Source organism: Nicotiana sylvestris, chromosome 6 (genome assembly GCF_000393655.2).
Source record: "Nicotiana sylvestris chromosome 6, ASM39365v2, whole genome shotgun sequence".
Taxonomy (NCBI): Eukaryota; Viridiplantae; Streptophyta; class Magnoliopsida; order Solanales; family Solanaceae; genus Nicotiana; species Nicotiana sylvestris.
In genome coordinates, this window is record NC_091062.1 from 195059170 (window position 1) to 195071999 (window position 12830).

Genomic DNA, 12830 nt, shown 5'->3' on the forward strand with positions numbered 1-12830 from the left:
GTGTCGTTTAATTTAGCAAACTACCAAACGGAGAAAGAGAAAAACTTCAATTTCAACGGAATTATTACACATTTAAGCCTTAAAAAATAAGGAAGGACTATGAATTTATATATACCTACAAGGATTCATGTTAACGAAGAAAGACAAAAACTACAAGTTAAAAGAAATATTATACATTCAAAATTCTAAAAAGGAAGAGCTGCGGATTATATATCTTGTAGGATTCAATTACAGCGGTAATAAATTCCCTTAAGTAACCAGAAAGATTTTTTAAACAAAAACTGTAAGGAATTGTAATTTTGTTACATAATTTAATTTAGGAAAAGGATTTATTCAAGGTAAAAACTTAATGAATTTTAAAGTTTTAAGTATTAGTAATTTCTACCTAGTTCAAATAAGGAAATATTTAATAAGTAAAATTTTAGTTGATTTCAAATTTCTATATATTAGAAAAATAAGTTATTTACGATTTTATCCAATGTGAAACTTATTTTTAAAGGTTTAAAAAGGCGAACGACATTTCGCTAAGGGCCTTCATGCTTTTAATATGATATAGATTATGTGTATATGTGTATATTCATGAAAATGTGTGTGATATATAGGGATATAGGAAGAAATTCAAAAATAGCCAGATTTACAAGTGGTCATTGGAAAATAGTCACAGTTTCAAAAGTAATCGAAATTTAGCCACTTTTTATATAAAGATAAATCTGAACGAAAATACTGTTCAAAATTCGAAAAATATTCCAGCATAATATACTGGAATACCAGTATAATATTCTGCTACACCAGTACTCCAGTATATTATACCGGAAGTCCAGTATATTGCAGCAAAATAGTAGCTATTTTTCAATGACTTTACAAACGTTGGCTATTTTTCAATTATCAATTCGAAAACTGGCTAGCCCGTGCTATTTTTACAATGATATACATAATATACAACATGATATACACATATCACAAAAACCTTTTCTACGTCCAGAGTATAACTCCAAAGATGAATAATGTAATTTAGGTGAAAAATAAGAAATAGCCAGATTTGCAACTATTAATTTAAAAATAGTACAGTTTTAAATGTAATCGAAATTTAGCCACTTTTATATATATAGATAAATATGAACAAAAACACCTTTAAATCCAAAAAAATTCAGCATAATAGTCTAGAGTTCAAATTTTTTACGTATGAGATTCCAGCATAATGTGCTAGGATTTCATAATATGTTGTAATTTTACACCCAGGAGCTCCATAATCTAGCATATTATGCTGAAACTTTCCGTGTATTGTAGTTCCAACATAATATGATATAAGTTTCTATGCAGAAACTCCATAAAAAAAAAGGAGGGCAGTCTGGTGCACTAAGCTACTGCTATGCGCGAGGTCTGGGGAAGGGCCGGACGACAAGGGTCCATCGTGCGCAGCCTTACTTTGCATTTTTACAAGAGGATGTTTCCACGGGTCGAATTTCTGACCAGCATAAACTCCATAATCCGGCATATTATGCTGGAACTTCACATGTTTCAGCAAAATAATAGCTATTTTTTAATTACCAGTCCGACAACTGGATAACCCGTCTATACCCTAAGCTCGTATTAACCCCATTGAGAATTCATATATGAACTTCAATGCTAGCTTACGACTGCCAAAACGTACTTGTCAAATATTTGATACTATGTGGAAAAAATCTAAATACCTAACTCAAAATCTTAATAATAGAGTGACCCAAGATCTTTGTAAACACTCGGAACCCTTACTTAATCCGTGTGAATTAACAACAATATAACTCAACAACTTGGACTGTCTATTAAAGGAAGCCAATAAGCGTGTACCAATGATATCACACATCTTGGAAAAGTCTTAAATTTTTGAAAGAGATTTTCCATCCAGTTAGTAATATGGGACATATAGAATGTCAAGAATGGTAAGTAAAACATTGTCCTTCCTTTTCAAGTATACAAATGACTCCAGCCATTTCTGTTAGGTCCAGCCTATGACAAAGATGCAAATGGTCCAATGTAACCTCATCAAACGCCTTAAATTCTGCTTCTTCTTTAATGCATTGGGGTACGAACTTTTAATTTGTTGCAATATTCAACTCTATCACCATCCATCTGTCATTTCTAGAATTTTTCTCATTTATAGTACCAAGGTCTAAATCACATCCTTGAGTTGTGGCACTCTCGTGGACCTTATATGACGATAGAATACTATGGGTCGTTTGGTAGGATGTATTAGATAAATTAATGCATGCATTAGCTTTGTGTATTAATAATACATTATTTGGTAGATATTTTGAACCCATGCATTAGTTATATAGACATTAGTTATACATCCTATTTGGTATTATGATATGCATAACTAATGCATAAAAAATAATGGTATTAGCAATGCAATGGATTTTAATGCATGCATTAGCTTAGTTAAAGACAAAATTGTCCTTCAAAATTTATGTTTTATTAAAATATACTAGTTAGTATATTAATGCAAGGTCAAAATAATCCAAATAGTGAGAAATAAAATTATATTCCTAGTAAATAAATAAATACTTAGCATATTTCCTTTTTTATAAATAAATATTTAATTTTATTTAACAACATAGGTAGACAAATAAAATAATTTTTTTAAAACTTTTTCATATAAAAATATTTCTCAACATATGTTTCTTTTAAAAAGTTAGAGTGTAGACTAGATTTGAGGGCATTTTTGTAAACAAATGATTCTTTTAGAAATTGTGCAATACTTTAATACATCAAACCAAACAATGGATAAGAAATATGTCAGCATAAATAATAACAGCATAACTAATGCAAGCATAATTAATATCAACATTACTAATACACCATATTCAATGCACCCTACCAAACAACCGCTATGTGTCGGGCTGCATTTTTTATAATATGAAAGTCGTGTTATACATCAAGAGACTGCTTCATGTAGAACCCACACAAAATCTTTTTGAGATAATCCATTGGTCCTTGATTTTTTTTTTCTTTTCCTTTCATATTCTCTTTCGTAGGAGCATGACCACTTCACGAGTGGTGATGAAAAGTCAGAGTTGTGAATCTAATTTCATAATGTCGACAGAAAAAAAAAAAATCTTTCACAATGACATCCATCTTAATCTTATTTGAGTATTATTTAATTAGATTTAATTACTTCAATTAAATAACAAAATTGACAAATAATAATTTGTTTAAAACATTGTTCAAGAAAACTTATTCTACAAGAAAAAAGAGTAAAAAGAAGTTCAATGCTTGGATATTGCACAATAAAACTTGGATAATACCTTAAGGTTTACAAGATCTGTGCACTTAAATGCATCAAATGCACGAAAATAAGAAAAATGTGCTATATATTATGATTATTCCGTTTGCCTTTGGTTGAGGTTTCCTTGGTTCAAGTTCTTGCTTCTTGTCTGCATAGACTGATTATCGGCCTGCTGCATATATTGGGCTGCCAACTGGTTATTGAACTCCATGTTCATTGACTGTAGGAAATCACAATATAAACAAACTCAAAATTACCAAAAAATAAAAATAATATATATATTGGTTCAATGTTAGCTTTCTATAGTAGACCTAAGACGGAGGGATATTGGCCAAAGTGAAAATCTATCTTCAGCTTTTTATCTTTTAAGAAAATATTAATCATATAAATAACAAAACCAATTTTCTTTTTTCCAGAAGTAATATAATCTTGATGAAAACACTACTTGGAAAAAAAAAGTTAATTTAAATAACATTGTTGATTGGATGAAAAAAGGTCTGTCAAGAGAAGTGTAACTACATATATCAGATCATCTAAAAGATAACCTACAACCTTCAAGTAATATTCATATTAAATGAGATTAATAACCTGAAAGCTAAGACAAGTTACTTGCTACAACTGATTAAAATACATTGATCGAGTAAATTTTTTTTACGTTAACAGTATATAAGTACTGAAATTTGTCAAGAACATAGGATTAACTTACTTGCGCTAGAAATGCACTACGGGGGTCGTTAAAAGGGAATGAATTGGTGACACTGGAGGCAACTGCAGCTCTGCTTGCACTCGCATCGCCATTAGCTTGTGGCGGAGTAGGTATGGTCGGGGCCATGGCGAAGGCTGGTGACATGAAGGGAGGACAGGAAGTAGCAATTGAGGTTGGATAAATGAATGGAGCTGTAAGAGACTGATGAGGAGTTGTTGCAGCAGCTCGAGCTAAATTAGCAGTCATATTGTTAAGCATTCCTGGTGTCATGCCAAGATTGACACCCATGCCCATTCTTGCTAGTAAAGGCATCTGAATATGTGGTAATTGCATTCCTAGAGGTAATTGCATCATCATTTGAGACTCCATGTTTCTTGCACTGCTTATTAACTGAATTTGTGCTTGAAGCTGCTTTAAGTACTTTATGACTTCGTCCAGCATTGACGCTTTATCTGTCTGTATAATCAGTAATTATGTCAAAATTACATAAACTCAAAATTAAGCTACTAGTTTAACTGTAATATCAGATCACCTAAAAGATAACCATGTAAGTAACTATTCTCGTTACGTGATGAATTTGTGGAAAAATCTCATTTATTAGTGTGATATTACATATACTGTGGTAGCTAGCTAACTCACCTTACTTGCATTTGGCACCAACTTCTGCAGAGCTTTCATCTTTTCGTTGATTCTATCCCGGCGTCTCTAGATCCCAAAAAAAAAAACGAAATATATAATTATAATTGGTACGTTCATAAATAAGGCCTCTGCCAAATTTTAAATACTACTCCTTCCGTTCCAATTTATGTTTGACTAAGGACGTGTTTTAAGAAAAAATGAAGATTTTTGGAATTTATGGTCCTAAACAAGTCAAAAAGGGGCTCACAATATTTATGTGGTTATAAAAGTTTCTCAGTAGAATTGTAAGTTTAAGTTACATTGTTTTCAAATTTAAAAAGGAGTCATTCTTTTTGGAACGAACCAAAAAAGAAATAGGTTCACATAAAGTGGAAAAGAAGGAATATTTTCTATCATTTGTCCATAAATCCATCTTTTAAAGTTTTTGTATACCACCTAATTAAGGAAGACATAAATATATACTTAATTATAAGAGTATTTGTCTAAAATTCCCTTTGTTTCTATCTTAGACATTTCAGTTAGTCTTGAACTAATTGGTGCAGTAATAATGAATTTGAAAAAATAAAGTAGTAATAAATGCTTCTTTAGTTTTTTTCCTAAATGTCAAATATATATTTATAAATAAATTCACGTTACATAGACTGGAAATAGCTTTTCACTACCTTACTTTTTGATGTTATATTTAGGTATTCATCCCTAGTATAATTTAGGTGCATTAAATTCAACATACCCGTTCTGACTGATTATGAACAGCAGCTGTTCGGCTGCGTCTTAACGTGTTGGAGCCTTTTGTTTCACGTTCTTCCTCCTTGTTTTCCTGTCACAAAGTCATGATCCAATATGGACTCAGAGTTTGATGATATATATGTATATATTCTCGAGGTAGCTAGATATACCACTACAAAATATTCGAAAGTACTATATATGGTACAAGAACATAGCATTAATAATTCATCATAGTGACTACAAAATATACATTTTTTAGTACAAGGATTACGGGGGTTCAAATAATTAGAAGGATCTAAACATTTTTTGTATTGAGACGGATATAAATTTGAAATATATATCTGGGAACCATGTGAAGAGTTATTTGACTGATCACAGTTCTTTATACTTAACCATATCTAAAGAATGTTTTATGTCATTCTTTTGGAATCATACGAATGGAGTATAAGTTTACTTGTATGTATATAGAAGAACAAATTATATTTCATAGAAGCATGTAATGTTGTCATGTATAAAGGGGTTGTAGGTAGGTTTTAGTTACAATAGAAGGTAATCGTAGGTAAATCCTTATGATGAATATTAATCGCCAACTTAATAATAATGATAATAACTAACTTATTAATAAGTTAATTCTACATCAACAACAACAACAATCATCCAGTATAATCTCACAAGTGGGGTCTGGAGAGGGTAGGATGCACGCAGCCTTACCCCTACCCTGAAAGGGTAGAGAGACTGTTTCCGATAGCTAGACCCACAGCTAAAGAAGGTGAAGGAAGTCCTGATAGCAAGTACATAATAGCAAGACAAATTATTAGAAAACTAAATCGAAGATAGCAACAGAGAATGTGAAAGGGGTACCGATAAAAAGTAATAGCAAGATAATATATTTAGAAAACTAAATCCAAGGCAGCAAGCGAGAATATGAACGAAGTACTACTAGCAAACTACGGAATTACCGATGGCAAGTAATAAGAGAACAAGACATACGAAGCTTTAACCAAACTATAAAAGCTAAGTTTTTCTCAGAACTGATTATTGTATTATGTTATAATATATCTCCTCTATAACAGCACTAATTCATTACAACATCAAAAAAAAATCGGAACGAACAAGGTTATTATAAAGAAGTTTAATTGTAAAAGTAAAATCCAAAATAAAGGAGATTATAATTAATCCTAGCTAGCAGTACTAGTATTGTTGCACATATAGAAAATTACCAAGCCAGCAATATGACAGGCAGAATCCTCATTAAAAGTGACTTTGGATTTAAAGCTGCGAGAAGACTCATCAAGGGAATGATAATTAGGCCATGTCATAACAGTGTCCCTAACACTTGCAGAAGCACTAGGTTCAGCATTTTGATCAAAAATATTCTTATGAAATTCTCCTACTAATCTTCCACTAATCCCATATAATTGGGGGTCAGAATCTGATCTCATCCTCTTTTTTGCCATTCCACCTATCGTTTCTTGCTTCACAATATTCTCCTTATTGATGTTTGCCTTATTTTTATCACTTCCCTTTAGATCAAGATTTTGCATTTGACAATTAGTGGCTTGATGCACAACAGACTCTAATGTGTCACTGGCCCTTTCCCATGTGTGTTTTGCTTGCTCATTGGGGAGGTTGTTTCCAAGTCTGTGCATAGCTAGTTGCCCATTTTCCCATGTTAGCTCTGCAACTTCACATTTTGACCTGAAATTTTAAATGAATATGGAATCATCGAAGGGGAGCTTGGCGTAATTGGTAAAGTTGTTGTCATGTGATTAGAAGATCACGGGTTCGAGCCGTGTAAACATCCTCTTGCAGAAATGCAGAATAAGGCTATGTACGTTAGTCCCTTGTGGTCCGGCCCTTCCCCAAACCCCGTGCATAGCGGGAGTTTAGTGCACCGGGCAGCGGACTCATTAACGGGGTTATGATTTCTAGCAGCAGCACAAAAAAATCTTCTGGTTTTTCTTATTTACTGATCTTGAAACTTTGATTATTTGAACAAAGAGAATCAGATAAGTAGAAAGCAATAAAATAAGTTTCAAGAAAAATGTTACTATTAGCTATGTTGCTCGTACTCTCTAAAGATGTTGCAGGGTGCGTGTCAGATTCTTCAAAAATAGTGTATTTTTGGAGGAACCAACACGAGTGCGACAATATTTTGGAGAGTCCGCACGACATTAGAAATAGTATAAGAGAACATACATGGGGACAAGATGATTCTGAGGTTGCTGGTTATGCACGTGTGGGTATCTGTTTTCCTCTTCTGGTAATTCGACTGTTTGTTCTTGTCTTTGTTGCCTATGATTCCAATTATGACTCATTGTAATGCCTTTGACAGAGTCTAACTCTTCTCAGTGCCAGACTGCCACTCCTAATAATGAATACATTGGCTTACTCTCTCTTTTATACTAAATGTACTTAATGTCATTCTGGTCCCCTTTAGGAGTTGTCATATTCAGCTGACTATATACTGTATACACACCAAGTATACTGTAGCAAGTAGCAAGTAAACCCTGGATTTTCAAATGGATAAGTTTTGGCTTCTTCCTCTCTACTGTTCATATCTGTCAATCAGATTCCATCTGTTTTAAAAAAAGATTGATACTATTTCCTTATTAGTCTATCTCAAAAAGATTGACATCTTTCAATATTTCCTTTATAAGAAGTATTTTTAGTCACACAAATGCTATGATAGATTTCAGACCATAAGTTTCAAAAGTTTTACCGCCACACAAATGCTATAGTTTATTTAACACCACATATCCTAAAAGTCACTAGTACCAAGATCGAGTCCTAGACAAGCGGATATAATTTTAATAGCCGGAACAGTAACAATGAAAATGGCCCCCTCTTTAGTGAGATTCTGTGAGCAAATGCTTGAACCAAAATATGTTATTGCTATGGGAGCCTGTATTACAGGCGGGATGTTCAGTACCGATTCTTATAGTACTATTCGGGGAGTCGATAAGCCAATTCCTGTAGATGCATATTTGCCAGGTTGCCCACCTAAACCGGAAGTGGTTATAGATGCTATAACAACACTTCGTAAGAAAATATCTCGAGAACTCTATGAAGATCGAATTAGGTCTCAACGAGCGAATTGGTTTTTTACTACCAATCATAAGTTTCTTGTTCAACACAGTATTCATACGGGAAATTATGATCTTCCTTCTTTATTAAAGTTTATCCCAAGTCAAACTAAGGCAATCTTTTTAAAATGGAGGAAGTAGTAATTAGTATATTTCTTCTTTTCCTTGATAGACTCTGGTGGTAAATTAAGACTATTTGCCCACTTAAAGATCTGCAACATATGGAAGTATTTATATTGGGAAAAATCGAGTTAACATTTGGAACTAATTGTGTGCTGACATGTCAAGACACGTGGATCAATAAAAGAATGACAACTAGCAAAGAGTATTCAAAGAGACGCGAGCCTTAATAGGTACGGGCAAAGGTTCAAGAAAATAAGAAGGAACGGTTACTCGGATCTCTTGATAATTTGAAGAGACAGCGGAGGAATGAACCTAGTTAGCAAAAAGTACAGATACGTATTATCTGTAATTAATGAGCATCAATGATGGGAAACGTTATAGAATCTTCACGAAACAGTTACGATTACCAATTACAACGTTACATTAATGCCATTAATTACTCATAATGGCTCTATTATGAGAGGAAAGAAACGTAGTACTTAGAAATAGCTATAAAAGGAGATAAATTACATTTGTATGAGGGACACAAATTATTATTGGAATATACTGATTTATATTGCTTTATTTTGCTTACTCAGCTACTTCTCAATTCAATTCTTCTTTTTCATTACATAATTATTTCTTTATTTGATTATCAGTAACCCGAGTTCTTATAAAATTAAGCTTTGACCGAAATTCCTATTTTCTGGTTAAACAAATTGGTTTCGTTACCGAAAATCTGATAATCTTTTACTTTCTAAATTGACTCTTTTGTCAAAACAATCATGTCGAATGTCAACGACAACAACCAACAAAATTTAAAACACCAAGAAAATCAGCAACATCAGGAGAATCAACAAGGCGATGGAACTCCAGTTTCTTCACAACGAAACTCTCCTCGACAATCCCGAGAAGGGACTCCTGACGGATCTGAATCAAATATGAACGAGCAGTTTGAGAATGATCAAGGTATTGATGAAGCTTTGAAAAAATTAATTGCTCAACAGGTCAGTAATGCTCTTCGGGCTTTTGCTAACCAGTTGTCAGGTGTCGTACCACCAATACCAACTCCAAACAACAACACCGTGAAAAATCCTCGCTCAGGACTCGTTAACTCAGGCAGTGGAGGAACTCCTAGTGAATCTCATGATGGAGGGACAGGTAACTCAGTTAATTCTGATTTACAAAGTTTAGTACTAACTTTACAGAAATAGCTCAAGGAGCAGAGCGATCGTATAGAACAGATACCTGGAGTGTCGCCTGTAATCAAGGGAATAGATATGGACAAATACTCACAGCAACCTTGGAAGCCAAGTGCCGCTCTTTTACCAATTCTAAAGAAATTCAAAGTGCCTGATATTCCAAAATACGATGGAACAACTGATCCACGGGATCGCGTAACTGCATTTACAACCGGTGTAAAGGGCAACGATTGGACCAAAGCAAGAAATTGAATCAGTATTGGTCGAAAAATTCGGAGAAACACTCACGAAGGGAGCATTAACATGGTACTCTCTTTTACCTAAAAATTCTATTGATTCTTTTGCTGAGCTTGCAGATTCATTTATCAAAGCACACTCGGGAGCTCAAAAAGTTGAGAAGTGAATGGAGGACATTTTCAAAATAAAACAAGGAGATACGGAGTTGCTCAAGGAATTCGTGGACAGATTCCAGCGTGAAAGGATTATGTTGCCACGTGTACCTGATAACTGGATGGCTATGGCCTTTGCTATAATCTAAATGAAAAAAGCTCGGAAGCCACGAGGAGGCTCAAAGAAAGTTTATGAGAATTTCCAGCAACAACTTGGAATGATGTTTATAATAGATACAGCACAAAGCTGTAGATAGAAGAAGACACTATTGTTTAGTCTCGGAAAGATGAAAGAGTGAGTTCAAGACGAGCTGAAACTGAAAAAAGGTTTGGTAAAAATAGGTATGAGCCTTACATGGGGCCAGTAGGAAGGGATTCACGTTCAAAATAGGAAAACCCAAGGTACGATCCTAGAACAAGAGATAGAGAGTCAGGTTCATCATCAAGGTTCGGAAAAGAACAAAACATGCGAGATATGCAAGATTATGACAGAAGCTCGAAAGCAAAGATCGGCGACCACAGTATTAATGTTAGCACATCCGAGTTAGTGGCTATTTTAAGAAGCATGAGAGACAAGGTACGGTGGCCAAAAGAAATGAGATCAAACCCAAACAGGCGAAATCCCGATTTTTAGTACGAGTTTCACAACGATCACGGTCACAAAATGGCGGATTGCAGATTGTTACAAGGTGAAGTAGAACATTTATTAAAACAAGGGTACTTAACTGAGTTGTTTAGTGAAAAGGGAAAGCAAGCATATATGAAGAATAGGCAGGAATTACCAAAACCTCCTTCACCAAAAAGGACGGTCAATGCCATAAGTGGAGGGGAAGAGATCAATGACGTAACGTATACGGCATCAAAGAAGGTGTCAAAAATTACAGTTACCCACGGGAAGCGAGTCCGACAGGTTTTGGAAGAAGATAGTATTAATTTGATGATGCAGATGCAGATGGCGTGCTGACCCCGCATAATGATGCACTGGTAATATCTTTACTTGTACATGACACTAATGTAAAATGATTTTTGATTAACTCAGGTGGTTCTGTGAATATCATTCTATTGAGAGTGGTAAACGAGATGCAACCCGATGATAAGCTAATACCCAAGGCACACACCTTGTCTGGTTTTGAGAACTCGAGCGTCGTAACAAAAGGAGAGATAATACTCACCATATTCGCAGAAGGAGTTGTCAAAGACACCAAATTTCAAATAGTAAAAATGGATATGGCTTACAATATGATTCTCGGCAAACCATGGATTCACGAAATGGATGTTGTTCCATCTACTTTACATCAAGTTATCAAGTTTCCTTCACAATGGGGAATACGGCAAATCCGTGGGGAGCAACAATCTTCTCGAAGCATTAACACTGTAGCAAATTCAAGTGCAAAAGTGACGAAAAATAGCAATCACAGAATTCAGTTGAGGATGTAGCAACACGAGCCTCAACTGAAGACGAGCAAACAGATGTAGACTCAAGGTCCGATACTATTCAAGAACCAGAAGAAAATGAAAACATCAAAACAACGATCGAGGAACTGGAAGTTGTGGTACTATTTGTACATTGGCCGGACAGAAAAGTCTACATTGGAACCAATCTCAGCCCAGAGATGAAATGTAAGTTGATTGAATTTTTAAAGGCTAACGCAGATTGTTTTGCTTGGTCTCATTCATATATGACATGTATACCATCGGAGGTAATGACCCACAAATTAAATGAATATCCATCATACCCTCCTGTCAAACAAAAGAAAAGGAAGTAAGGCTCCTTCAAGAATCAGGTGATTCAAGATGAGGTGCAAAAGTTTTTAAAAATCGGGTTCATCCGCGAGGTAAAGTATCCAGATTGGTTGTCTAATACTGTAGTAGTTCCCAAAAAGAATGGTAAGTGACGAGTTTGTGTAGATTATATTGATCTAAATAAAGCTTGCCCTAAAGATTCTTTTCCATTACTACACATAGATCAACTAATTGATGCTACTGTAGGGCATGAATTATTAAGTTTTTTAGATGCTTATTCAGGATATAATCAGATTAAAAATGGATCCTCTAGATAAAGAGAAAACTCCCTTTATCATAGACAGGGGGACTTGCTGTTACAAAGTTATTCCATTCGGCTTAAAGAATGTTGGGGCCACATACCAAAGGCTAGTGACCAAAATGTTTCAAGAACACCTAGGAAAAATCATGGAGGTGTATATAGATGATATGTTGGTCAAATCACAACAATCAGGGGATCATATTCAACACTTGACTCATACATTTCAGATTCTTTGCAAATTTAACATGAAGTTAAATCCTGAAAAATGTGCATGTGGTGTGTCATCAGGTAAGTTCTTGGGATTTCTTGTGTCTAACCGTGGCATTAAAGTAAATCCCACGTAGATTAAAACTATTGAGGAAATTCCGAATATGCTCACAAGCAAAAAAGAAGTACAAAGGCTGACAGGAAGAATAACAGCCTTAGGAAGGTTTATTTCCAAGTCATCGGAAAAGTACTTCAAATTTGTTTCAGCTCTAAAAAGGCAAAATCAATTTGAATGGTCTGAAGAATGTCAACAATCGCTTAAAAATTTAAAAGCATACTTGTAAAATCCATCATTGCTAGCCAAACTAAAAGATGGGGAGAAATTGCTTGCCTGCCTTACTGTTTCAGAAGTAGCGGTAAGTGTCGTATTAGTTCCAAAGGACCAAGGTAAACAATCTCCGATT

General features: G+C 34.5%; 2 protein-coding genes across 2 annotated transcripts; one reads left to right on the forward strand and one right to left on the reverse strand.

The window, feature by feature from the left end:
* Positions 1–3359: 3359 nt before the first annotated feature.
* On the reverse strand, positions 3360–7654 carry LOC104247499 (transcription factor PIF7). The gene is made up of 6 exons (XM_009803531.2): positions 7536–7654; positions 6557–7034; positions 5341–5427; positions 4611–4676; positions 3972–4427; positions 3360–3485 (listed from the first exon to the last, which is right to left on the reverse strand). Exons 1-6 carry the CDS (start codon positions 7652–7654, stop codon positions 3360–3362), a joined length of 1332 nt encoding a protein of 443 aa, XP_009801833.1.
* A 3125-nt stretch (positions 7655–10779) lies between these two features.
* On the forward strand, positions 10780–11552 carry LOC138871891 (uncharacterized). Its single transcript, XM_070149811.1, has 2 exons — positions 10780–11041; positions 11155–11552. Exons 1-2 carry the CDS (start codon positions 10780–10782, stop codon positions 11550–11552), a joined length of 660 nt encoding a protein of 219 aa, XP_070005912.1.
* Positions 11553–12830: the final 1278 nt, after the last annotated feature.

Excerpts from the sequence above, each read along its gene's own strand:
- LOC104247499 (XM_009803531.2), bottom strand. The coding sequence starts at position 7,654 with ATGAGTCATAATTGGAATCATAGGCAACAAAGACAAGAACAAACAGTC. Across the intron at positions 5,428-6,556 it reads CCTGTCATATTGCTGGCTTG|GAAAACAAGGAGGAAGAACG; the intron begins GTAATTTTCTAT and ends ACTTTGTGACAG. Across the intron at positions 4,677-5,340 it reads TTCATAATCAGTCAGAACGG|AGACGCCGGGATAGAATCAA; the intron begins GTATGTTGAATT and ends TTTGGGATCTAG.
- LOC138871891 (XM_070149811.1), top strand. The coding sequence starts at position 10,780 with ATGGCGGATTGCAGATTGTTACAAGGTGAAGTAGAACATTTATTAAAA. Across the intron at positions 11,042-11,154 it reads ACAGGTTTTGGAAGAAGATA|GTGGTTCTGTGAATATCATT; the intron begins GTATTAATTTGA and ends TGATTAACTCAG.